This window comes from Gallus gallus, chromosome 1 (assembly GCF_016699485.2).
Source record: "Gallus gallus isolate bGalGal1 chromosome 1, bGalGal1.mat.broiler.GRCg7b, whole genome shotgun sequence".
Taxonomy (NCBI): Eukaryota; Metazoa; Chordata; class Aves; order Galliformes; family Phasianidae; genus Gallus; species Gallus gallus.
Window position 1 is genome coordinate 63940576 of NC_052532.1, and position 26491 is coordinate 63967066.

The window sequence follows — 26491 nt, forward strand, 5'->3', positions numbered from 1 at the left end:
CATGGCCTAAAGAAAGGCTATGAGTAAGTTGAAAGCCTATGGGTGAGAGTTAGAGACAGAGGCAACAAAGGGAGCTGTGTGACTGGGGTCTACTACAGGTGACCTGATGAAGTGGAGCCTGTTGATGAGGCCTTTTTCCTTCAGCTACACGAGGTGTTGTGATTATAGGCTCTCTCTGCTGTGGGACTTCAACCACCTAGACATCTTCTGGAAAAGTAGCACTGCAAGCTGTAGGCAATCTTAGAGGCTCCTGGAATGTATCAAGGATAACTTCCTGACCCAGGAAATAGACAGCTGCACCTGGGGAGGTGCAATGCTGTGGACCTGTTGATCACCAACATGAGTGAACTGATCATTGACATCAGGATTGGGGGCTGCCTGGGCTGTAGTGATCATGCTATGGTTGAGTCCCATAACATCCTTCTCTCCAAATTGGAAAAATATGGATTTGACTAGTGTTGGACAGATGAGAAACTGGTTATGAGATCAGACCCACAGAGTGGTGGTCAATGGCTCTGTGTCCAGACAGAAATCAGTGATGAGTGGTATCCCTCAGGGGTCAATTCTGGGACTGATACTCTTTACAGTCTTTATCAGTGACACTGACAGTGGGATTGAGTGCATTCTCAGCAAGTTTAGTGATGACACTGAGCTGTGGGGTGTGGTAAACACACACAAGGGATGGGATGCCATCAGGAGGGCTGTAGACAGGCTCAAGCAGTGGGTCCAGGAGAACCTCTTGAGGTTTAACATATCAAGTGCAAGGTCTTGTACCTGACTAGTGGCAACACCCACTATCAGTACAAATTGAAGGGTGAAAAGATAGAAAAGCCCTGTCAAAAAGTACATAGGGATACTGGTAGATGGGAAGCTGGACATGAGCCAGCAGTGTGCCCTTGCAGCCCAGAAAGCCAGTGATATCCTGGGCTGTATCAAAAGAACAATACCCGGAAGGTCGAGGGAGGTGATCCTGCCCTTCTACTCTGCACTGGTGAGGCCTCCCCTGGAGCACCGCATCCAGGTGTGGAGTCCTGTGTACAGGAGAGATGTGGAGTGCATCCAGAGGAGGGCCACAAAAATGATCCAACGGATGGAACACGTCTCCTACAAAGGCAGGCTGAGGGAGCTGGGGCTGTTCAGCCTGGCAAAGAAAAGGCTCCAGGGAGGCCTGATAATGACCTTTCAGTGTCTAAAGAAGAGCTCTAAGAAGGGGACAGACTCTTCAGCAGGGTCTACTGTAACAAGAAGAAATGGTTTCAGACTGAAAAAAGGGAAATTTAGATTGGATATAAGGAAGCAGATTTTAACAGTAAAGGTTGTGAGGCACTGGAACAGGTTTCCCAGAAGTGATGGATGTCCTGTCCTTGGAGACATTCAAGGTCAGTCTGGTCCAGGCTCTGAGCAGTGAATCTAGTTGCAGATATCCCTGTTCATTGTAGGGGAGTTGGAATAGATAGCCTTTAAATGTCCATTCCAATTCACATTATTTGTTACATGCTTATGGAGACCAAGGAGAAGATGTTAGCACAGTGAGGCAGTGGATAGTGCATTTCAGCGATGACAACATCAACAGTGGATCACTTCTGCTGATGCAAATTTTTACGAGCATAGCACGAAGCTCTTTTTTGTTGCTGGTGAAAATGCATAACTAATGATGGGGACTGTTGAAAAACATTGTTTTATAGCTGAGAATTTGCTTTATCAAATATTTCTATCAAAAATAGCGTCATTTGTGCTCTGTTGTAGTTTCAGTGGAAATAAAAAGGCGACATTACTTTCCAAGCAACCTATATAATTTCAGATTGAAAGGGATCTGTTCTCCATGGCTACAGTCCGTCTGATTTCTCTTTGATCACCTTTCTTCATATGCTAAGAGTAAAAAAGGAAAACGTTGAGTATCAAAGATTGCAGATTCTTCTCCTAACTTGGCTTTCTATGCTCACAGAAGTGCCTATATAAAATGAAGATCATTTTGTCAGAGTGAAATATGGAGGAAATAAGAACATTTTAGTATTGGGTAGTTAGAAGAATTGCCATCAACAACTGGTTATTTCAGTAGGGCATTTTTTTTCATTGCTAAAAGTATTATCGATTTCTGCTTTATTTTTTTTCTCCCCTGGGAAAGTACAAACCCCTTAAATAATTTGAGTTTTTCCTTATTCCTCAGAATTGCAGCATATGACTGATAACTGCCTTTAGAACTCCTAATAGCTAAATTACAATTATTATGCAAAGACCTACAATAGACAGTTATATGGATTGTTAAATGACTTTGCCTTTTTTGCAAACCATAATCATTTTCCTTTATTAGCTGAAGGATTTCATAATTTAAGGAAGATGAGAACCTATAAGTCACACTTTCAAATAAGGAACATGGATATTGCAAACATTAAATTCTTCCATAAAAATGTTAAGGCATCATTAAACTAGGATCAGATTAATACAATTCAGTCAACTCTAGATAGATATCTCCTGTAATAGGCTGAAACAATACCTAGTGATATAGGATGTATAAGATTTTACTACAGCCAATTTATAAACCTATAAAACATACAGGTATCACTCAAATCTATCATTAATTGTGCATGCCTTGTATTAAATCAAGTGACTTTGGCAAGGAAAAATATTCCCCTCCCTTACTGTATCTTCCTTTCTATTGTTAGCTGCTATCATAGCAACTTACTCTCACCGTAAGTCAGATGAGAGATTCCTTCTGGTAGAGGTTGACCTGAGAATCTGTGCTTGATTTATCCATCTGTTTAGGTGTCTGAAAAATTTTTAAATAAATTTTCAGGGCATAATTTAGTTCTCACTTATACCACTGTAAATCTGGAGTCATTCTGGATTTGTTCCAGAAAAACAGCAAGTAGGATTTGACCCTGAGTATAATCAAATTAAATACAAAGGCTTGCGTCTCTTCTGCTCTGCTGGGCAAAGGAAGGGAGATAGCTGGGAAAAAGAGGATCTGTACTGTTGACTCTGTGCATGTTGCTGCCACAGGTACAAGGTAGCTCTGTGGATCTGGAGAAATGGCAACTTTAGAAGTGGAACAGAAACAATTATACAGGTGCATTATTTGTCAGTGTGCCTTCCTGGTCCTTTGGGTGGATATCTGCTGTGAAGAATAAAGATGAGATTAGACTGTACTGCTTCTAACGTCTAACCTACTCATTTAAATTTAGCTTAGATCAGTTTTCACATGATTCCTAGTACGGCTTATATGGAATATGTCTGTGATGCTTTGGTAAAAACTACTGGTTAACAGTAGGGGAGTATGTTGCTGGCCATGGAGTCCTGAACAATCTTCAGAACTTCTCTAACACTAATGTCTCCCACCCACTCTGCATGTAGGCATACGTACTCTGTAGCCCAAGTGGAAATACAAGATCTCTAATACATGCTCTGTGTTATCTATTTGTCCTGAAAAGGGCTAGTATGCATATATAAAGTGTTGTGTATATTAACCTATTATAATCTCAATTCAGGTCTACCGGTATTTGAATGTTAGTGCAGATTTAAAGAAAAATAATAATAATTGGGGTTTTATCACATGTGCATTTGTATGTGCAACCAGAAAGGAAGAGAGAGGGAAAGATTTCTCCCATGCCCCTCACAAGCCCAGATACTTACCAGCAAAGTGTGTTAAAGGGATCAGGGCATGACAATATGCTCTATTATACCTGTTTTGTGTATTAGTAATCCAAGTGTATATAACCTCAACTGCTAAATTCATCACAGTAATATCCAGAGGTTGAAGCTGAACTGAGAAGGAAATGAGAAAGTCCAAAGAGTAACATACTAAGCTGAGCACAACTGGTGTGACTCCTGGGAAAGTTAGAGCATCAGTACCAATAAAGCTTGTTGGAGGCACTCTTTAAAGGCTAGATCCAAATAAATAAATAAATAAATAAATAAAAACAAATAAATAATAATAATAAAAAAAATAAAACCCACAAGTAGTTCACATAATTCTGTGAAGCCAGACCAGACCATCCGGGACAGACAATCTTGTGTTCACTAACCTTCCTTTAATATAGGCCAAACTGATAACTAAATGAACCCTGGCCACTTAGAGAAAAACATACCTGAAGAACAGTATTTGTCTGTAAATCTATATTGGTGATAAAAAATGCAAGCAAACAGAAGAGGATTTCAAACACTGTAAAAGATGAGTATAGATTAGTTCTTTTGTAAGCATTTTGTAAGCATAGTGAAGTGCGTAAGATGAGTTATGCAATTTAGTTCAGTATTTGCAGTATTCCCTAAGGTCTGTATAGGACAGATCCCAGACTGCCTCAATCACTTATTGAATCATCTAATGCAATTGATTGTGAGTGACAGCCAAAATTATATGTAGTTAGTAAAAAATGTTGTTGTATTTAATCATATAATTGTGCATCCATTTAGCTTAGCCCAGTAATCACAAGAACCCTTATACACAAGTAGCTTTACCTATTTGACTCAACTTTAGAAACCAGGAAAATTTGCTCAGAGGACATTTTCATGCAGAGAATTTGAAGAATAAAGCCTATATATATGCCAGCAAAGTATGTTTCTATAATCTGTTATTGTGAATGGAGATTGTGTTCAAATTAGTATTTTTGCATGAAGCCATCTTGTTGCAAAGTAAGAGATGGCTGCCCTGGTAGTAGCTTGTGTGGAAGAAACTATAAAACCATGAAACAATTTCTGTTACATTTTACCAATTTAACTGTATAGGGCAACAAAAAAGTTTAAGACAATGTTTCTGCCTAGATTCCAGCCTATCTACCCACTGAACCTTCTCTGAAATGCTCTGTTGGTTAATTCTCCCAGTATCAACTTCTGAACCTGTTAGTAAATATGGGGTTTGAAATTTGAAAGAGGAAGTAAAGTTTGCATGTGCTTTGTGGTCCTTTAAGTTTCAGGTAAAGCAGTCTAAGAATATAAAACAGGGAAGACATTTGCTATTCAGCTGCTGCATACACTCTACAGCAGCATCTGCTGGTCCATCAGTACATGCATTCCTCTGGACTCATGCTGTTGTTTGGAGGATGATGTAGAGCTGTGGTAGCTGGAGATGTGATGGGAAACTGGTGTGACTGTGACCACGTCAGTAATCAAAAGGAAATAGCTCACTGAAAATTTTTGCTGTTTAGTTTGACCACTAATTTAATGTAATATTTTAGGATTAGGGCCATTTGGTGCAAAATCCTCTAATTGCAAACAGGAGGACATTCCACTTCAAATCAGAGTATGAACGATAGAGAGATCTTATGCTGTCCATTTGCAAGTAAAGAGTTTGGCTCTTTACATATGGCCTGTGATTTCTATCAGAATAAGTCACAAAGTGAACCAGTGTCTTTGCTCTTGCACTAATTGTTGAAACATATTTCCCAACTCAGAAACCTATTAATTGGTTTAATAGGTTGATACTCTGGAGATCTGACTTAACTTTCTGCTCCACGTTGGGCTTTTAAAGTTACATTGGCAAACATTTAACATATGCCTGTGCTGCAGGCTGTGGTGAAGCATCAAGATGTGCTAGTTAGTTGGGCTAGCTTGGAAGCAATCTGTGGCAGTACTCAACTTATCCTCTGCTTCATTTCCAGTCCATCTATCAATTCAACACTAATAGCTGTATTTCAGGGTGTTTCCTGAAGTTCAACAGGGATCAAATCTAATCCAGCATCCTGATCAATCATCTGAAATAAATCTGGCATTAAATGACCTGCTGGTTGTCTCCAGCTAGATGTTAATTGTCTAACCATAGAGACTCAAATGACTTTGTAAAGTAGGACAGATGGGATCTGTAGTGATGAGGAGGAAGAGCAAAACAACTAGCAAAAAGCCACAAGAGGCCATATTTGGAGCATGATTCATCTAATCTAACTTCAGAGATCTCCAATCTTAATTATTTTTATAGTTGCTGCAGAGTTTAACGTCTTTTTGGAGTGTGATTCATGTACACTGTTTCAGCCATCACCTTGAAGAGGCAAGTTCTTTGGTAGAAAGACATGTAACTGAGATGTGAAGTATCAATTCAATTCAATCTAGAAACAGACTTCAGTATTTGGCCAGATGAATCCACTCCTGAAGTCCTTCCAGTTAAGTGATCTTACTCATTTAAACATTGAACTAGTATATCTGTACTATAGCTTACAGATAAGAGAAGAAACACTGCTGCCTAACTGGGCCTTAGCTCCCTGCCACATCGTGTTCTGGGGATAAATACCTTCAAGAAGCAATGGAATGACAAAGTGGAGGTCAGACGTCTTATCAGGACAATAGAAGTAGTTGGGGAAATGATGGAAGCTCTCAAGCCCTTCTCAAGGACATTAATATGCATGACAGTGTGCTAACAGGAAACCTTTCAGCATCGCAGAAATGTATAGCGGAACCTTACTTCAGAGAATCAGCTGAGTTCAGATATGTCAATCTTAAGAAAAGCCGTATAAACTCATTCAGTTTTATTAGTATATATAAAGTCAAAAGAAACGTATGAAATTTCTTATTGTTAAGCTCAGCATAAAAGCAGAATTTTATGGTATTGGAAGGAAAATGGGTTTTTGCCTGTGCTTTGTGATCTTGCGTTTATAGCATTGATTTTTCAACCACACGATAAACTGTTTTATTGCTCACGGAGGATGAAGTGTGTGGAAAACGCCACGAGAGGGAGCTCTGGGAAGCAGTAAAGCTGTCGTTTCTCTCAAGAAGTGGCGTGTTACTTTTGAAAGGCTCAGCTGAAGGTAAAACTTTCAGAAGCTCACACTTGAGAGGTTAGCAAACAATTCTGCAAAAAAAGAAAAAGTGTGAAGTCCACGTAAAGACTGTGTCTACTAAATAAGTTATCTTCATTAGATAAGACAGTACTTTTAATTTTAAGGTCAAATGTTTTAACGTCTCCTTCTGATGTATTTGTATCAAGTAGAAAATACATAGGTATGATGCCATTTTGCTGCTGAATATGAACATGAGAGTGGAGGAGGGGACAAACCTGCTTAGACCGTTTGGTACAAGTCCCATGATAATAATTCCATTCTCCACTTGTCCCCTTTGTAGTACATATTTCTCTGTACTATTAGAGTCCTTCACAGGATAAACTCTGGATGCTTTACAGAGTCCAGCAGGGATTAAATGCATAACTGAACTCCTAGCCAGACTTAAAAAATTATTTTAGCTGTAAATGGCTCAGCAGTCTTGTCAAAAAATACAAGGCTAAATGTGGGTATTATGTAACCAGAGGGACACAATTTACTTTATAAAGCAATTAAAAGAAGACAGAAACTTACAGTCTGTGTCTGAGAGAGAGTAATGCCTGTTTAGAAGTAGCTTCCTATCCAGAATAGCCGCCCTGTCCTGCAATATCCAGGTGGATAGAGAACACAGCCATTCATAACACTGCGTCTTTATGGAGAAATAAAACCCAAGTTTTATAACAACAGAAGTTATAGAATTTGACAGATTCCCAGATCCACATTTAGGTATATAAACAAAATCAAATAATTTGTTTCTCAAACTGCCTGAACAGCATGTCAAAATTTATCTGCTCCTTGTTTTTATTTCCTGTGGTCATGTGAAGGCTCAGGCCAGTTTTTCATAAAAGCAGCTAGTTTTCCTGTGAACTGGTTTAAGAAGGAAAGAGCTTCTTTTTTTTTTTTTTTTTTTTTTTCATAGAGAGAGCTAATTTATCCTAGATCATAAATCAGTATTGCTCTAGACTATTCTAGGCTGGCAGTCTCTCTCTTTTTTAATTTCTTTCTTCAGAGTGGATAGGCAAGATTTCCTCTCAAGCACATTAATCAGGGGTGGAGTTTGTTCCTGTGTCTCCATGAGCAGAGCAGACCTGTATGAAAACTTCATTAACCTAAAGCATTTGCTCCAACAGGAACAGTGACTGAAAATAATGGTATTCTTGGCTACTTATTGCATTTTAATTTTGCTTTGAGAGGTGTTCATAATACTTTCTTCATAATTCTTCACGGTGCATCCTCTAAAAACACCAAGGGATCTGAATCTGTCAGTAAGAGCTGCTTACCTGTTCAGGCTGACAGCACAGCAGCCATCCCTCTCTCTGCCTCCTGACAGAACACTGCGATCTTTTGCTGCATCATCCTCCAAACAGTGCAGCCAGATAGAGGAAGGAAAGAAGCAAGGTTGTCCCCACATGACTCACAAAGGTTTTTTGCTTCAGTGTTTACCTTTCATAACTACTTCAGATGTCAGCTGCTTGCACTGGGCTAGGAAACCCGTGGTAGCTGCTGTTGTTTTCAGAGTATAGCACAGCTACAAAACTTCCTATCCACCTCTTTTATGGCTATTCCTGATTTAAATGTATTTTTCAGAAGGAAACAGTATGTTTGGTTGCTCTGTTGTACCCAATTACTCTTTCTTCCATCAACATCAGACCTGAAGGTTCTGTGACATTCTGCCCTCTGCCCTGTTGTGATTACAACTGTGGTGAGATTTACAGAAAGAAACAGTTTAATGCAGACATGACAGCAGGAAAAGAAACGGAGGTTGTGTTTGTCTTGATTATTTTTTCCAAAACTGTAGTGAGGAAGAGCTTCAAAAAACACCTGAGAGCTTTCTGAGAGACAGCATTTGGGAGCCAGGGGCTATTACCTTTATACTTGAGGAGAATCTTTGCTTTTATGTCACTGTTTCTGAAGTTTAAAAAAGAAAGAGAAAAGTTGAAGACAGTGAGAGAGAACATCAATTCTGAGTGCCTTTCTCAGGCAAAATTTTACTAAAACTGTTGGAAGTGCATCTGAACAAGAACAACTTCCAAGTACGGCAAAAGTAAACTTTAACTCCTGTAGTTTGAAGTCTTTTGGCAAGAAAGAGCGGGGTCATATACTGAAGCAATCCATGGCTACTCAGATAGCTCCATTTCCACTCTCTTCAATAAGGTCAATATGCTGTAGATGATACCACTAAAAAGAGTGAGCACCAAACATCAAAATACATTATGCACTTCCTTTGCAAGCTAGGTTGTTGATTGCCTTTTCAAATGTGGCAGAGCCACTAACACACTAAGTACAAAAACACTTAGCAACATGTAAAACAGTCTTTTAATACAGTTATAGAAGAATGTGTGTGCTTTACTGCTTTGAAATTGAATTCCTTCCCAAATTCTGCCATCACTTTTGTCTGCACTTACCAGAGATTAAAGACAACTGAAATCCAAATCTTAAGAACATCAAATTATGTCTATAACAGGTTTTGGTACTCTTAAGCCTAAGTGCACCTTGTAGCTGTTTCAGGTGGTTTTCAGCTGAGTACAACCTGGCCAGTGGGCCAGGAAACAGCTACTCTGCATTCTAATACTTATCCCATCTGGATAATAAGGGAAAAAAAAACAGTGAGGCATGTTGCAGATTGCACCCATCTGTAAGATCATATTCCATTTAATACCAGCAAATCAAAACCAATTAACTTCTCTGTGGTTGTCTTGAGTATTTTTAAAAGGATAAAGATTAAAAACAAACAAACAAACAAAAAAAGTTCTCTACTGTTCACTATATAAAGGTATATGAAAGCTTCTTCACCGTGTACAGGAACTGCAGCCAGAAGCTCTTCTGTGCAAATGTCTAATTTCCAAATTTACCTCTATAATTCAAATCCCAGATCTATACATTACTTCACTTCACAGCACTAAAAAAAAAAAAAAAAAATTGAAAGAAAAATAAAAAGATGGCTTTAAAGTGATTCTATGATTCTATGAAAGCTTAATAACAAAGTAAAGGAAAAGAAAATAAAAGCATAAATACATCCATCTTATATTCAGTTTATTTAATACCATAGTAGTAAATACAGTAAGAGGTTCAGAATCAGACAGTGCTAGAGCTGGCAAGATATACCTGCCCTGGCAGATCAACAGCCTAGCAGTTGTTCTGGAATTCTGTGTGCTGCAAAGCTGAGAGGGGTACATGAGTAGTCTTCAAGTTCGATTTCATAGATAATGACAATGCAATATTAAATGCACTATTCTTGATCTGGTAGAGCAGCCACTGAATAAAAATAAACACTATGACTGAAAACTATATTCCAATATCTGTACTTTTAAAATAAAATAAGTAAGTAAGAAATATATATGTATTTCCTTTAAAAAAGCAAGGGTTCCCTGTTCTCCCTGTACTAAAATATGCTTTATTTTTATTTACAGTAATGTTAAGATTGTATAACTTTTTATATGCCATCTTATGGATGTGAACATTTTAAAATCAGTATTCTGCCCTGATCTATAAAGTAATGTTAATAGTTTAAAATGCAGATAACATTCCCAAACAGAGGCAAGCTTCAGTGTAGCATCTCACTGAATCCCAGCTGTCCTCTGGAATGGGCAGGAGGCAGTAGTTCACTTTCAAACCACTTCCCTTTATAATTTCTGTATGAGCAAAGCACTTTCAAATATGCAGGGGTAAGCCCTTATTTAGGTAAGTCTACAGCAAGAGCTCTGAATGTCAACTGGCAGCATATTTAGACTCATCTGATGTTTAATATCCACGTTTCAAAGCATAGCTAACATATTCTCAAGCAGGATTTCAATACCACCACAATGACTCAGTTGGAAAAACATGAGTCTTTAGAAAAAAACACTATGCAATTTAGGAGCATGGCTCCTACCAGCAGGCAGACATCAAATACTTGAACAGACAAATGCTCCTTTTAAAAAAACAGTTACAACTCAGGAAAACTGTTCTGAGAAAGTCACCAGCCTAAGATGTTGCACTGATCCGAGCCTTAAAACGATTTCACTGAACAAAGGTCTCACTGAAGCTGTCCAGTGCCCACCCCACTATCACTTTTCAGTTCCCAACCTCCCCAGCGCTCTCTACTTTCTTTGATCACTCAAAACCAAAAAGATACTGAAAATGGAGACAATACTGGTCTGTTTATATGCTTCTCTACTTCTGATGTCTCCACAAGGCAGCTTTGATGATAGATATGATGGTAGATTTGGTGTCTAAGCATTTAATTCTTATGAATATCAGCAGGTGTCAAACACCTTTAAACCATTAGAGGTCCTGAACTGTTCTTCCTTGCATTCAGTAAGAGTATTTTACGTTTCTTTAGTGAAGGAGTTCTTGAACAAAAGAACTATATCTCAAGCTCTCAAGAATTTGGCCAGCAAGACTGTTTATTGTAAATAACAGTTTATTCTCAGCTGCCCCTAAAAGCTCCACCCATGACCATGTTGGTGTTGAATAAATATGTATCAAAACTCTCCTATGAAGAATTTAGGAGATAATGGTTGAAAGAAGCAGCTTAGAGATTAAGTGGCATAGCCCTAGCACAATAAATCTGCTGTAGAACTGGAGATAGAGGTCAGATCTCCTAGGTCTAGGCCCTGTCCCCTTGACCATATTATCTCCCACCTTTGGTTTATACCGTCTTACTCCTCCACACATCGATCTTCAGAGGAAGTTGACTGAATCCCAAGCGCTGCTTGTGCTCCACTATTTCAGCTTGTTCCTACTTCAGGATTAACCATCTTTTACACAGATTTCCTTCTCTTTCCAAACACATTGTTGATTAACTTGGCCATTGATTTTGATCCACTTGGTCTTCTCTTTTCCTTTGCCTTGAGATTTGAGGTGATACTCCTCAGAACTTTTGTGAACATTGCCACAACTTCCTGATAGTGTTCCGCAGCAGACAATTCACAGAATTGGCACTTGTTATCCATTGCTAGCTTTTGACCTTCATCCCAGCCAACTTCTCTCATGTGGCATAAATCCTGTTTGTTACCAACCAAAAACACTGATGACTCAACCATTCTAAAATCAAAAAAGTTTTAATTGGAGAAAAGATATGTTAAAATACTGAGTAGTATTCTGTGCTATATATGTATGTTAAGAGTAAGAGGCATTGAAAAAACAAACAAACAAAAAAAACAAAAAACAAACAAACAAACAAAAACACCCAACAACATATATCAAAAAAGCCAGACTCCTAACTTTATCAAGTAGTTACAGCTTCCTATTGACCATAGTCAAACATCAAAGGAATTTCTATTCAAGGTATTCTTATGACATCTATCGGGAAGTTTTCATTTGAGTTCCTCTACTGAATTATTTCATGTACTTTCCATTCACTGTAGTTTTCATACTCTACGGTGATGAGAATATTGTCAGCTCCTGCAGTTGATGGATAAGCAAGGTGAGTATTTTCTCAATTTCTAGGTAACAGAACAGAGTCAAAGAGATGTACTTAACATCAGTTGAACAGTGTAACTCAAAAGAAGACATGGAAATCCTAATTCCAAATTTTTGTTAAAATTACTCCTTCCAGAAAAACTCTGCTTAAGGAAGCTCAGCAGCAAAACAACAGAAAAGACTTATTTTGTGTTCCATTTCTGGTAATAAAAGGATTTCATTCTGTTTATTTTTGTAAGCACTCCGGTGAACCAATGCAGAAATACCCACCAACACACATACTCAGACTTTCAACTTCCATTCTAAGTACTCTCTTACCACTCATGCACAAACAATATTGGATTCAAAGCTAAATGCAGCTTAGGAGAAATGCATGGTGTTAGATTCTTTGAATCCCTTGTAGGTGTATCCCCAATGTTAATGGGAAGAATAGCGAGGAAGCAAAATTACAGGATGTATATGCCAGGTTTTTACTCATCTAAGTCACAGGAGACAAATTTCTGGCAATTATTTAAAACATACTGCTGTAAGAAAAGAGAATGAAGACCATTGTTCTCTTAGCTTTGGACAGAGTGAAATGGGTTGGTTGTAATTTTTAACAGTTTACCTTAGTGTATTATATTGCTGGTATTATGCTGGAAGGATGCTGCTGGATTTTAATTGTTACTTGGATTCCTAGAGTTTACAGAAACGTTCTCAGGTTTTTTTGTTTGCTTTGCTGAAAGAAACAAAAATAATGCCACTTACTTTTTACAAGCTCCTATGTGAGACTCTTGGATCCTGTATAGCAATGCTTTTGCAAATGCAAATGATGCTCTGTCACTGATGTCATAAACAATGATGAATCCATCAGCCCAGTGGAGCTCGTCTGTGAGGGAGAGCTTCCCCTGCTGCAGGTGAAAGAAGTTCAAATTCACATGCAAAAATATCATTACTGTTGTCACTCTTGAGTATTTTCTTTGTCTGTGTGAATGCAAGGATACTGTATCTTTCACTGCAAAATATATGAATAGATGAAATGGATGCTCGCATTGAGTTCAGGTGAGTCCTGCTCCAAAAACCCATTAACAACCATCACTGCAGATTGCATTTTGAAGCACTAAAGAATTCATTATGAAACACCTATGCTTCGTTTAAACAGTGAAATTGCATTATCTGTACAGACACTGTTTTCAGCAGACATATGTTGAATATTCTGCAGTTACAGGAGAATTAAATGCAGGCCATTGGTATTTGTGGTTATGGCACTGTTTTGTATGCTTCTAGTTGTCTGACCACAGTGAACTTAATTAATTTGTTAAAAGTCCTTTGTTCCAAGTCATTTCTCTTGTTTTGTCTTTGTATTGTTCAAGTCCGAAGCGGTATCTACTCACAGGACAGATTTCCACAGGGCTTGAAAATTTTCTTTTCAAGCTGCCATTGACAGCTTGAAAATTCATTGACAGCCATTAAATTCCACAAGTGACAGAACTCACATAAAGTGATACTGAGAGTTAGTATTTGGGTCCCTTCACTCCAAGGAAATGTCACTGTCGTAATTTCTAGAAAGCAACAGCTGCAAACTATCTCATCAATGAGGACCACATGACCAAAGATGCGTAGAATAGTGGCGGTTCACCATCCTAGACTACACAACGTGCTTTCTGGAAAACACACTGGACAGTAACTTGAGGACTGCTTAAGCTGAATATCGTGCCCTTTGCAGTGTATATCCTTCACCAGTGTCCTACCCTGGTTGTCTTGATTAGTTCAGCACCAAAGCAGCATCATAAATGCAACTTACTCTGTATGATGGATGGTAACTGAATGCTGGCAGTGTATGAGATTCATGGGTAGGAAAGGTGACTTGTGTGGGATGGCTGTTTGCCAGATGAAGGGACAGAGAACTCTGCAGAGCAGACGTTTAGCTACCAGGCAGAAGCCTCAGAGAACAGCAAGATTTCAGACAGTGGAAACAAATGTGAATTTTCCTTCCCCAGCTTGGCCTCCTCTCAGGACCTGCTTTTCTTCCCCATAGGAATTCCATATGCCATCCATCTCTTTCCAATATCAACAGTTCATATTGATAAAAAGGCATTACCACCACCTCCTCTCCTGCTCACTACCTACTTAGTCCTCTACTGGTGTTAAGAAATCAAGAAAGAAAGACTCAGAAGGGAGCAAACAGTGAGTGTTAGGCCTTGTTATAAGGAAGAACTGGCATCTAGAAGAGGTCCATCAGGAGGAGTTGCCCTCAAGACAGTTGATCTCTGGTCTCCCTGAAAGCAAAAAGGGAGCCCAAAGGGAAGCAAGCAAACACTCCACCCGTCAAGTAGTCTAGTTTGCTGTGACCTAGCAAGTTACTACTGCCACTGTTTCAAGTATGCTCTTAAAAACTTGTTCACATGCCACAGGATTTAATACAACAGTAAGCAGAAGTTGTAGGTGGATTTAGGAAAGAAGACTGAGATAAATAGAAACAAGTCTACAGAAAAGTAGCTTTGAAGAGGGATTGTAATGACAAGGGAGGGCTCCATTGAATACATTAACAGGGCACAGTGGCTATTTTAGGATCTGCTTTGCTGTTGCTTGTCTTTAAGAAGACAGATTTGTTTGCAAGTTTATTTTATGTGCTCACTTTGTTAAGATTTTAAGTCACTGATTTCAAGTCTGAGCCAAACTTCCAGTGCTTTGGCTTTAGCATTCATTATTCTGGTCAGTGAGAGGCAGGATCGCAGTCCAAGAGGGATCCTTGTGTACTAACAGAGACAGACCTACCTAGATCTATTTGTGTTATATGTTATCAACTTTTGTTGATGTTAGAAACAGAAGAAAAGAAGTTAGTACAAAAAAGAATGAATCTTCATTTCAGGGTGGTTTATTGTGATCAAAGTTCATCTGCCAACATGTAGATACCTGTATTGTGGCTTTCCTTATCTGTTCTGTGAATGTAAGTCTCATTTCCAGGCCCATCTACTTTGACAATTTCCACAGCCATTTAATATAACATTTGCTTTATAAATAATAATAATAATAATAAAAATCCATCTATGTAGGAAATTTAAGATTTTTTTATATATATATACTCCTATAATTGTTTGCTGTATTTAAATATACAATATGGAAGTGGAAAAGACTAATTCCTATTAAACATTCCAAATTGCAGAAGTACTTACAAAAAAAAAAAAAAAAAAAGATAAAGGATTGAAGGGTTTATTCCATGAAATGGGGAGGTACACAATTCCTGAAACACAACAAATATACTTTCAGTCTTGCAAAATAGAGCAAGAATAAATTCCTAGTACAGAACGAATGTTTGCAACCCTTTTTAACCTCACACAATGAGGAATAGGTTTTTCTTGTCCCCTAAAGTTCTTACCTGTGAACAAGGATCATAAATTTCCAAGTGTATCTGCCTCCCATCCAGACAAAAGTGTTTCGTGTAGATGCATTCTGAAAAATAATATATGGCATTCAATAAGAAGCAGCATTAGAGTGACTGGGAATGGTGGTGAAGAAAATGTGATGAAGGGAAGATAATACTGAAGAGACTTCTAGTTCCTTTGGTAGTGTATATTTTCGCTACAGTTTTGTTGTTTGTTTGTTTTTTAGCTGGAAACAATCCCATTTCATTTTGCATCACCTGAGATGCCCATTCCCACAGGCCAACAAATACCATTTCACTGCGGCATTCCCAGGAAAGAAACAGTGTGATTAATACTTTTAGACCCTAGGTTTCTTTTTCCCAAACAAGGGCAAATAAGTAACACAGTGCTCAGAAACAGCTAAGTGGTGATGATTACTGTAGTGGAAATACTAAGTCATGGCTTGAACCTGGTGGGAAGGCAGGGGCAACCCAGGGGAGCTCAGGCGCATACAAGGCACCTGAGTGACTGGAAGGGGTGGAGACAGGATCCACCCTTTCCCAGACCTCATTTAAGGGTTGGCAGTAGAGGCAAGAGTATCTTACTGGAGATCCCTATGTACCTGAGGCCTTCTAAGGGTAAGCAGGTTCTTTCCTTTGTTTCTGTGACCCCAGCTGCTGCAGCCTAGGACTTTGCTACTATGCTGTCATTGCTACGCTTTCCATCTCATTACGATTACTCTCCTTATTTTCAAGGTTCAGATTATAGAAGTAGTAAGTTAGCCTATTCAGCAATAGTGTTACTTTACCATGAAATTTAGCACTTCAGTAGTTCCTAAAATATGTAGTATCAGAATGACGTTTACAGGATAATGTCCTCAGCCTAAATCCTAAAACATTTCTGTAGTGTCAGCTCTCTGATTTAAGATCCTCTGTCAGTACAGCAGCTCCAAGAACCTTGCTGCAGCAAGAGCTTCATTGCCGTTTTAAACGGTAGTTTGTTCTAAGAGAATATAACCAGCTCGTGTTCATAGCACTGGTCATCAACAAGTTTTCTAGACTGTAAATCCTCAGCACTACTGAGCTACAGAGACAAGATCCAGTGTTGGCGCTACTGAAAATACACTTGGAAATGCATGTAAGGAGGGTATGGTTAGGGGCTATGATGTCTGGAACCAAGCATCTTTGGTTCAACTTTATGTTCACATCAGGCATTCTTCTTGCACTCTTAAGAGCTCAACTGATGATGAACTATGATCCCCAAACAAGGAATCTCTAGGAACCAAAACTACAGCTCCTTGGTGATTTCCATAGTTAAACTTTTATTACTATTACTTAGATTCCCACTATTCAGTTTTGCAGTGCTGTGTATTCTATCACCTTTTCTTCTCATTTTTATCTCCCTTTTGCCTCTCTAGAAATTGAGGGAGAACTTATCTTCCAGCATACTTACACAAATACAAAATGTTTTAGAGGTGTTCGCAAGTCTTAGAAAAGACACATAGTGTCAGAAGCCCAGAACAAGGAAACTTTTTCATAGTTGTAGGTGACTTAGAACACGCATGGACAGCACTACACATGTGCAAGTAAAAGCTTAGGCTTGGATGAATATTTGAGACATTAACATCTTTTTTAAGTCTTTGTGTAAGTAACTATAGTGCTGAAACACTTCTGTGCAACTGTAACCCTACTTTCAGACTAAGTTATTTTAGATATATAACTGAAATTCAGCTTCTTAGTATTACTTTAACTTTTTTGTTTGTGCATCACAGACCACTATTCTGGTTTTTGTTTAAAACAAGTTCTTGGAAAAAAAAATCTTTTAGCAGAGAAAACAAGATAGATTGTAATCCACTTGACTTGTTAAACTCCGGGCCTTCTCATGCCACACAACTGGAATAACACACTTCTAGTGGTGCTTGTGTATCAGTTTAATACTTCTGCTTCTACCTAAGCCATGAAAGTTCAAATCCCATTTTGCCATCTTCCAAGATCTTAGCAGTGTCTTAAGTGTGTTTATTCTGATATGAATGAGAACTTCTATCCTCAGCATGGCAAGACTTGTCACTAAGCTATCAAAGCAGTGCAATCCTGCAGAAGCAGGGGACTTTGCATCAAATTTTGATTAACCAGCAGTGGCTGATAAACAGTGTTTCACCTCTCTAGAGCAGGTAAGGAGATACTAATAGAATAGTGTTGTTTTCTTTTTTTTTTCTTTAAATCTATTTCTTTCCCCTCTGCTATCTCCTCTCTGATGGAGCTTACTATAATCTACCCGTGCTCGCACACAGCCCGGTTATCTCTCTCTCACAAGCTCTTCACAGCTGCCTCACGACCAGCGTGTCACCAGACTGAAGTTGGAGGCGATCCCTGCGCAGATACCCGGTTCGCCTTCCCTGGCCTTCAGAGCCGACGTCTGGCCGCCAGGCCTCGCTGATAAATAAGCTAAAACTTCAATATTTCCAAAAAGTTGTGTGCAGCTGCATTTCCCCCCCCCCCCCCCCCCCGGTACGTCAAGCGTTCCGCCGCCCCGCTGGCGCCGCGCCCCGAGTGCCGCCCGCTTCCCGTTCCCGGAGCCCGGCGCTGCTCACCGGCGTTGGACGCGTACTCCCCGATGAAGCGCCGGGTCAGGAACCGCACCGCCAGCGCTGCGGGAAGGAAAGAAGCAAGCAGCAGGTGAGAGGATCCCTGTCGATATCCGGCAGCCCCAGGAGAAGAGGGGCTGGGGGTACCAAGCCCGCCCCTGTACTCCACTCCTCCCCCTTACCCGATTTGCCGGCCCCGCTGCCGCCCAGTACGGCCAACTTCACCTCGCTCATACCGCTCCCAGCGCTGCGAGCCGCCGGGCCGCAGCCCCTCCGGCGTCAGTGCCCGGAGCGGCAGCTACTTACGGCTCCCGAAAGCTGGGGGCGGGTGGAGGGGCTGAGCTTCGCCGGGGGCGGACCACCCGTCGGAGAAGCGGTGAAGCTCTGTACCATCCCAACAGCCCGCACAAACTTTCTTGGCGCAGCTCCGCCCGCCTCCTCGTGTGACCCGCAAATGTCTGCTCTTCGGCCCCTCCTGCTTTGTCAGCCCCCGCCTCGCGTTAAACAGCTGGGAGCTTGAGGGGGGGAGGCGGTGGGAGAAGAAAGATAAACAAAATGCAGAGGAAAAGAAAAGACATTCTCCAGCTCTGCATCGGAGGGTTGTTAGGGTAGTATGGTTAGGTCGTGGTTGGACTCGAGGATCTTTAAGGTCTTTTCCAACCTGAGTGATTCTACGATCCTTCAGTGCCACGAATGTGAAGGAAAAAGAAGGGCTTCTCCCCTTCCTCCCCATGCCCCTTTAAAAGCTTCTGAGGCAACTTGCTGAAAACAACTGTTTTTCTCTTCTCTCCTGTTCAGCCTCGAAAGGTTTCCAAGCTCTTGTCACTCACTAAACGTTTAGTCCTGCCCACACTTAGGCAGACGTGCTTTTTGTGTGTACGACGGCTTTTACTCCTTAAATCACTCCGGTGAAGAGCTTAAAGTTCTGTGCTGAATGGGGCTTGGGTAAGGCTTACAGCACCCCTCTGCTGCGGGGAAATCTGACAGAAGTGCAGAGAGCACCAAAGGGCCAAACCTGCTTCTGCAGTACTTCCAATGTTGTTCTGCTCCACAAGTGCTCTCTAAAGGCTGTTTGAATGTGCGCTTGAGAATAGCTTTAGTTTGCCCACTACAAAATAGACTACTCTAGTATCCAAGTTACTTATGTAACTACTCTGTTCTCACTTGTTTCATTCTGTTTATATAAATTGAATATGTTTGTTTAGTCTTATTCTATTCTGTTGCAACTTTTGCTCTGTATAAATGCTTCAATAAATCCTGCTTCAGCATACTTGCTAGCGGGTATTATGGACACAATGGATTCTCATGGCTTTAAAAAATGAGGCAGAGAAGGAATTTGAGCATACTTTTTCTACAGTTCAAAAGAATGCTTAGTAGAGGCAAATATATTTAAGAATAAGGCATGTAGAGATGCAGACATAACTTGGCTTCTCAATCCCTGACTTACAAGTTGTTAACAGCTGGAAGTGTGTCCAGGGGATGCCCCTACCTATTTCTGTGGGTGGATTTTGCTTGGTTTGTGTGTTTTTTTTGTTGTTGATTGTTTGTTTTTTGGTAGTTTCCTGCTACACTGACAAGACAGATGTCTAAAAAGAACTTCTGACCTTCTATGGCTACTGTAACATTAGTGTTTGAAATGGATACTGAGGTCACTAGCCTAGAGTTTCTAATGGCATAACAACGCAACAGAGTATTTTATCATTTCATACACATAGAAACTTCTGCAGCAGATAAGTCTGAGTCCTTGCCCTTGGGCACACGTGATCAATGCTGTGTCTTTCACAGGTGATTTTTAAAGGAATGGTCCTGCTGTTCCTTTTGGGCAGCGGTGTTATGTGTGAACCTGGCTTTCTCACAACTGGCATATGTACTTTAGTTTCTGCGGAAGGATGTGCACATAGTCCCTGTGTCATGGAAAGGCTGATTAATGCAGTTTTAACCCCTGTAAGTGGTCCATAGTACAGGAGAACAGAGTAACTCTGACAAAGGAGTGGACTGATGATGTCTTCTTCTGGTTGTCATATTCTTCTTGATGTTTTTACTCCTTCCTTTGTCATAGCAATGTTGGCTTATTATGATCCTGTTGCTAATTCTTGCCTCTGTGTCATGGTGAACCAGGGCAGCTCTTTGTGCAGGTGGGCTGTGAATGTGATCTGGGAAATAATAACATTATTTTTCACCGCAATAAATTCAGTGTCAGAATTGGAGTGGAGTGGAGATTTCCCAGTAGCTGAAGGAAGACTCAAGCCTATTTCAGACACTGCTGCAGTCAAGTGAGGGCAAGTGAAATGAGAAAGTGAGAGGCTTCAAAGTGCAGGAAGCTCCCCCACCTCTATTAAAAGAACAGTAGCTTGTAGCTTGTTCAAACTCAGTTGCTGCAGTACTGAATGATTCACTCACGATGCAAATTGTCCGAACTTGAGTTATACTCTGGGCAAAGTGGGGGAAAAAAAAGAATACAGCTCTCCTTTTTCCATCACTTGTTCTTAACTATGTTAACACTTTTGTACATGTCGGTGGCAGCTGAGATAAACAAAGTCAGAGTGCTGCCTATGTTGGAAACTATACTGCTTAGAACTTCTATTTCTGTTAGTAATAAATAAAGAAATCTTGAGAGGAATGAGATAATTTGTTGTTTATATTCCTTAAAGCATTAGATAATTTAAGTTTAACTGAATATTTCACAAGGACATTTATTTTCTGAGACTTTCTCCATCACTTCCTAGAACTAAGTGAAATTGAGAAAACATGGTGGAAGGAATTCTTGAATAGCCACTCGAAATGAGTTTCTTGAGAGCTTTCTTTTGTTAGCTTTCTGCTCTTGCTATTGTGCCTTTTGTTTACATATGTATATACAAGGAGATATTTCTGAATTGCTCTGCATGGAGGGCACATCTTAAATTTCTTTTATGTGAGCACCCACACGAAACTGAAATGCAGTGGTTACTCATCCATGAGTGAGCAGACCCATCCCTGTCTAAACAATGTCATTTTTGACATTTCAAAATGAAATAAACACATTTCTTGATCAGCTTATTGAAACACTGAATAATAGTGTTTTCAAGGAAGGTATCATCTGTTAGAAGAAATGATACAAAGTAAACACATATCTTTAGGAATTATTTGCCTAGCTCTAGCGTTTAATGTAAAAGCTTGTGGTTGTAGCTGAACGTTATGGCAAATGCAGTAGCGACACCTGTCTAAAATGCTTCTCTAAAAGTTGCTTACTTTCTCTGTCTGTGCATGTTGCCCTCTCACGTTCCTCACTAGAGTTGTTTGGATGAAACCTGTGCAATTTGAAAATGTCACCTCCTTTCCTTGATGTTTTGTGGAGTCTGTGTGCGACTGGCCTTCCCTGCAACTTGTACAACTGTGTGGTTTTGTTCCTTCCAGTACCAAGTCTGTGCTGGCCCCTCCTCTGTACTTGAATGACTGTGCTTTTGTTACCGTGGCCTAAAATGTCTGCATGTGTAGAGGTGAAACAAAAAAGAGCTATCTCATCCTCCTAGTGAACAGAAGCTTACAGGTTGTTTTCAGATCTGGTGGTCACAAATGAGTCAGCTTTGTGCTTCTTACTGAATGATCTTTGCACATGTTAAGCTCTGCTCTGAAGAATATATGTAATAGAAATAAATCATCAACCAAGTAAGAGACTTCTGCAATGAGAATGAGTGGAGGATTGATTCTGAGTTACACTGGAAGATTTCACAAAGCTGCAGATTGCTGGCCTGATGAGGTTGCTTTTCATTCCATTGCCAGTTCTGTAGAGGAGGATTTGTATGGCTTGGTATCAGACCTCTGTGAGTCAAAACTGCTTGTGGAGAAAATGAGCATCAGAAAAACACTTACTTTACTTTTTAGCTTTTTTCATGCAGTTTAACTGCTGAAAATAAGGTGGAATTGGGAGTACAAGACTATCTGCACTCTGCGTACAGCCATAATGTTTTCATCCAAAAAACACAGTTGGAAACCACTGGGTGAAGCAAGTGCCAGCTGTTTGCACCATATGGCATAGGATTTCTAATGCTTGCTGAGGTTTCCATCCTTGCGGAATTAGTCTCTTTTTAGCTTAAGGAGTAATGTTTTCCAGGCAAGATCTGTCTATTAAAGCCTATTTTTCACCAAGTCTTCAGGAAGTGCATTGTAAATTTTGTATCAGCTACTCTGACAGCTTCCATGGCACACGAACTGTCCAACTAGAGGCCTAAAGCCACAACAAAACTAACAAAACTAGAACAGGCTTTTCAGCTAAATGTGAAGTTTTCATCATCTGTGAACATAGATACGTTCCTCAATGAGATACTCAAAGGTATTTATGACAGAAAGAAGACAGCAACAGTATAATCCCACTTAGTGTTCTCTTTGCAGGCTGTAATGGAAAATGGTGAACTGATTTTGAGGGCAAATTCATATGTTCGGTGTTATCATGCTGACTGTGAAAAAGTGTTGGGCTTTTTTTAGCAGAAATTACAAAATTGATCTGTGATAAAGTACTGTTAGTATTCAAGTCATTTTGGACATGAAAAACTCCACAGCTTCTCAGACTTCCAACAGGCTCTGTAAGTGCACATCCCTCATGGTGTCATGAAGGATTTTGTTACTCCCTAGCTTATAAGGTTGGTAGGAGAGGGTTAGTTCTTTACAGTGGCCTTTAACTTATACTCAGCCAGAGCGGTAGCTTAACAGGTGGCTAAACACAGTCCCAAGGAGATAGTCCCAGAGAAAGCTGAGACAACACAAAGCCTGGTGAGAATAGCTTGTGGTCAGTGTGGAAATGAAATCAGAGACATCTAGACTTACAAGTTTATGGGGCCAATTGTCCATTATCCATATAAAGAAACACCTTCTTAATAGCATGAGAAGTATGTTCAGAATCCTTAAAAATCGAGTTGAGTGATTCTTGGGTAAATAGTGTGCTTTGGCTTGTGGAAGTCCCAGAACTACATTACTGCACAGTAAACTGTTGAGTTGATTTTCATTTCTTACTCTAAGTAATTAACCACATAAAACATCTATTCCTTTAACATCTGCTTTATACGAAGTTGGGATACAGCTTATCTTTTGATTGTATAACTATTAAGGGACTAGTACATGATAAAGGCCTCTATGTTTCACACTAATGCAAATATTAAAGCACAAAAATAGTCTCTTCGTGTGGCTTGGACTGCCCTGTGGGAGCTTGAAAAAATTTATCTTTAATTATTGAGTAATTTTTCTGTTAATGACAAGAGCCAAGGGATTTTGAATGGCATATATCATTTTATATATAAGTGTTTTAACTTCCAATTTTGGCTGAATTCTGCTGTGCTCATACAAGGCTTCTAGAAAATAGAAGTGTTTTCTGTGTATTTAAACATTTAATTTAATGTTTAACAAAGTTCAGCAAAATCTGAGTTGCAAGACTTAATGCTGGTAGAGGGTATTTATACTGGAAATCCTAATATAAAGATTATATTTTTATTATTATTTTTTAGTTCCTAGGGGAATGTTATCTCAAGTTTTGCAGGTATTTGTAAATAAATAAAAATCACAAAATACATATTCAACTGTGGTCTGTATTAGACTTTATACAATTCACATTTAAAAATTGAAGATTATTTGCAGAGGAAATTATCATCTTGGGAGTAAAAATAAAATACTTTTCTAATGAAGGTAATGGAATTGGCCAGTAATCAACTGTACTTGGTGAAATAACTGAGAGTTTAAGCTTTTCTCCCACCTTGGGTATTGGAAGAAAAATCTGTACTTCCAGATATCCTTTGCAAGAGTTTTAAAACTGAGACAGAGTATAATCCAAGAATAACTAAATAACCTTGGAATTGAGGAGTATTTGTTTAAGATTTCACTAAAATGTGCTCAAATTCCTCTTCAAAATCAGACAGAAGGATTTTTAAATCTATCTCCTACGTTCCAGGTGATTATTGTTCTCTTTGGGGGTGCAAGCAGTTTTTATTCACTGCCATTGTTCTACTTATATAAGTAGATGCACATATATAAAGTGGACTATTAAAGCAAACAAACAAAAAAAGAAACACTTATATTCTGAGGAACGCTTGCAGCCCAGGCAAATAACTTTGCCACAAGATCGAGTGCATTAATTTTTTTCCTTACCGAAATTTTCATCTCTGATTTGAGAAGTGTTTTGACCAAAAAAAGTCTGTACTTTTAAAACCATTTCTAGCTCTTAATGAGCAGAATGAGAACCTAAAACAGTTGCCATTGGTTGTGCTTGCAGACTAAAGCAAAAAAAAAAAAAAGTTAAGATTTGTTATTTGCATGTGGATACATATTCAACAGTGCAAATACTTCATTCAAATTCTCATTCACTGTCTAATTTACAGAAAGTCTGTCCTGCTCTTCCTAATGAGTTTGGACCTAAAGTTCAGAAGGCTTATTAAAAAACACTTAGGGTGATCACTGTTAATTTTCAAAGGGCAATTTTAACAGTAAAAATCTAGCCTGCGCCCTGCCTAGAATAGCATACAAGATGAGCAGCATGTGCCTTCGTGATTTCTGTTTTTCTGCCAGTTCATATGCTCCCTTTGAAACAACAGCAACAGAAACAACAAATGTAACAACAACACCATTTTGTTGTTCTACGTATATTTATGATTTAGGACACATATATGTCATTTCCTGCTATTCAAGAAAAAGATAACATATACTCATGTCCTTGTGGCAATCAAAGCTTGATGACTATCAGAAAAGAAACAAAGGAAGAGAAAAAGCCAGTACTTAATTCTTATCTTTCTTTTTAGTTTATTTTTTTTTAATTTCTTAGGGAAAAAAATGTTTTGTGATGTGGCAAAGAGGATGTAGCCAATTAGAAAAAGCAATTGAAGGTTTCTATTAGTTTTCCCACAGTCTAGGAGCAAATACCTTATATTCAAAAACAGCAGAAACTCTAACTGATGTATTTTTCCCTGAAATGTATGAAAGAAGTGGAGCCCTGGAAACAGACGATACCAGAACATCAGATGCAAAGTTTCCACTGAGGCTAAATTAGAAAAAACAGACCTAGAATGAACTTGATTGGTGAGTCAGTCACTTTTAAAGCTTGGGAGAAGAAGGGACACCTTAAACCATTTCTGTTAGTGGTTGCTGATGTTCATTCTGCCCACTTGGTGAGAAATATCCTACTGGGAATTCCCAAATGAGACACACTGAGATAAACTAGTGTTCAAATTTACTATCATTTTAGTTGCTCTGCAGTAAAGCACGAACTCATATGTTCTTATCTCAAGTGAACATGTGAGAGATGTTGATACTAAATGATAGTAAGGTCTTTCTGGATGGTACATAAGATGTTTGTGTTGAGCTATAAAGTCTTACTCTCACTCCGGGGCCCTTCAAGTTTAATGTCAAGTTTAATGCCATCTCTATGAAAAAAAAAAAAGAGGCTTGAAGTTTCTTCCATCATTTTAGAGATGAAGGAAGACTCCAGCTGAGCATATTCCTTCTCATCTTCAATTCTCCTACCTCTCAAAATTACATCTCCTTTGTTTTTCATTTGTAGGCATGTTCTACAAAGTCTTCATGCCGAACAGTAAATATGGAGCAGACAATAGATTTTTTGTTTTCTCCAATGAGTCTTATATCTCTGTAAATCCACAATTTGAGTCAGTATGGGAGGTGAGAAGGAGGCTTTTAAGGTTTTGTATTTTTAATGTCTACTTGTGTTTTATCTGTTATAATGTTCAGCTGCTAGTTATATGACCTCATTAGTATCTTTTAGATGGGGGATTTATTAGGTTTACACATAAATGAACAATTCGTAATCTCCTAGTTTCTTCCAGGCTAGTGCTATGACATTTAGTATTCTCAAGCTGAAGTTGTGTTGCATCCAACCGGTATTAGTAAAATAAATTAGAAAATAAAAGTAGTCAAAATTTATTCATAAATTTTTGTGCTGTGGGAAATATTCAGTTCCCAGATACAATGTTCTCAAGGTGTCAGAATCTAACCTTTTCAGGAAACTACACAGCTGTTTGCAGCTGTATAGCTTGCTGTGGTTTGGATTCAGAAAAACACTCCAGAGAAGATCCCACATCCATCTTAAGCTATAAGAAGATGATTTGCTACCAAAAGAATAAGCTCTGCTCTTCCCCTGTTTCATCCTGGAGATTCTTGCAACTTCCCTAAAATTAAATGTGTGGCTGAACAGATTTGCTTACCATTTTTTTATTTTTTTATTTTTAATAAAAATAAATTTCAAAAAATCATATTGCATTTGTTTTTATCTTGGATCAATTTACTTCTCTGATTCAACACTGCACTCTTCTCAGTGTTATGTGCATCTTGAAATAGATTAGAGAACTTTTTCTTACATTTAAATTGAATTTTATGTGAGGCTTGTTAAACGCTGGCACAGATTGCCTAGAGAGGCTGTAGAGGCTCCATCCTTAGAGAAACTAAAAACCCAG

General features: G+C 39.0%; 2 protein-coding genes across 8 annotated transcripts in view; one reads left to right on the forward strand and one right to left on the reverse strand.

The window, feature by feature from the left end:
* Positions 1–9749: 9749 nt before the first annotated feature.
* On the reverse strand, positions 9750–18346 carry RERGL (RERG like). The gene is made up of 5 exons (XM_416411.8): positions 18251–18346; positions 18075–18131; positions 15499–15572; positions 12888–13030; positions 9750–11762 (listed from the first exon to the last, which is right to left on the reverse strand). Exons 1-5 carry the CDS (start codon positions 18300–18302, stop codon positions 11480–11482), a joined length of 609 nt encoding a protein of 202 aa, XP_416411.1. The 5' UTR covers positions 18303–18346; the 3' UTR covers positions 9750–11479.
* Positions 18039–26491, forward strand: part of PIK3C2G (phosphatidylinositol-4-phosphate 3-kinase catalytic subunit type 2 gamma) — a 280521-nt gene continuing 272068 nt past the window's right edge. For all 7 annotated transcript variants that reach the window (XM_040655738.2, XM_040655778.2, XM_040655788.2 and 4 more), the window contains exon 1: positions 18039–18159. The gene's annotated coding sequence lies outside the window, so the exon portion shown is untranslated. The remainder of the gene's footprint in view (positions 18160–26491) is intronic.

Excerpts from the sequence above, each read along its gene's own strand:
- RERGL (XM_416411.8), bottom strand. The coding sequence starts at position 18,302 with ATGAGCGAGGTGAAGTTGGCCGTACTGGGCGGCAGCGGGGCCGGCAAA. Across the intron at positions 18,132-18,250 it reads CAGCGGGGCCGGCAAATCGG|CGCTGGCGGTGCGGTTCCTG; the intron begins GTAAGGGGGAGG and ends TCCTTCCCGCAG. Across the intron at positions 11,763-12,887 it reads CACATAGGAGCTTGTAAAAA|AATGGTTGAGTCATCAGTGT; the intron begins GTAAGTGGCATT and ends TTTTGATTTTAG.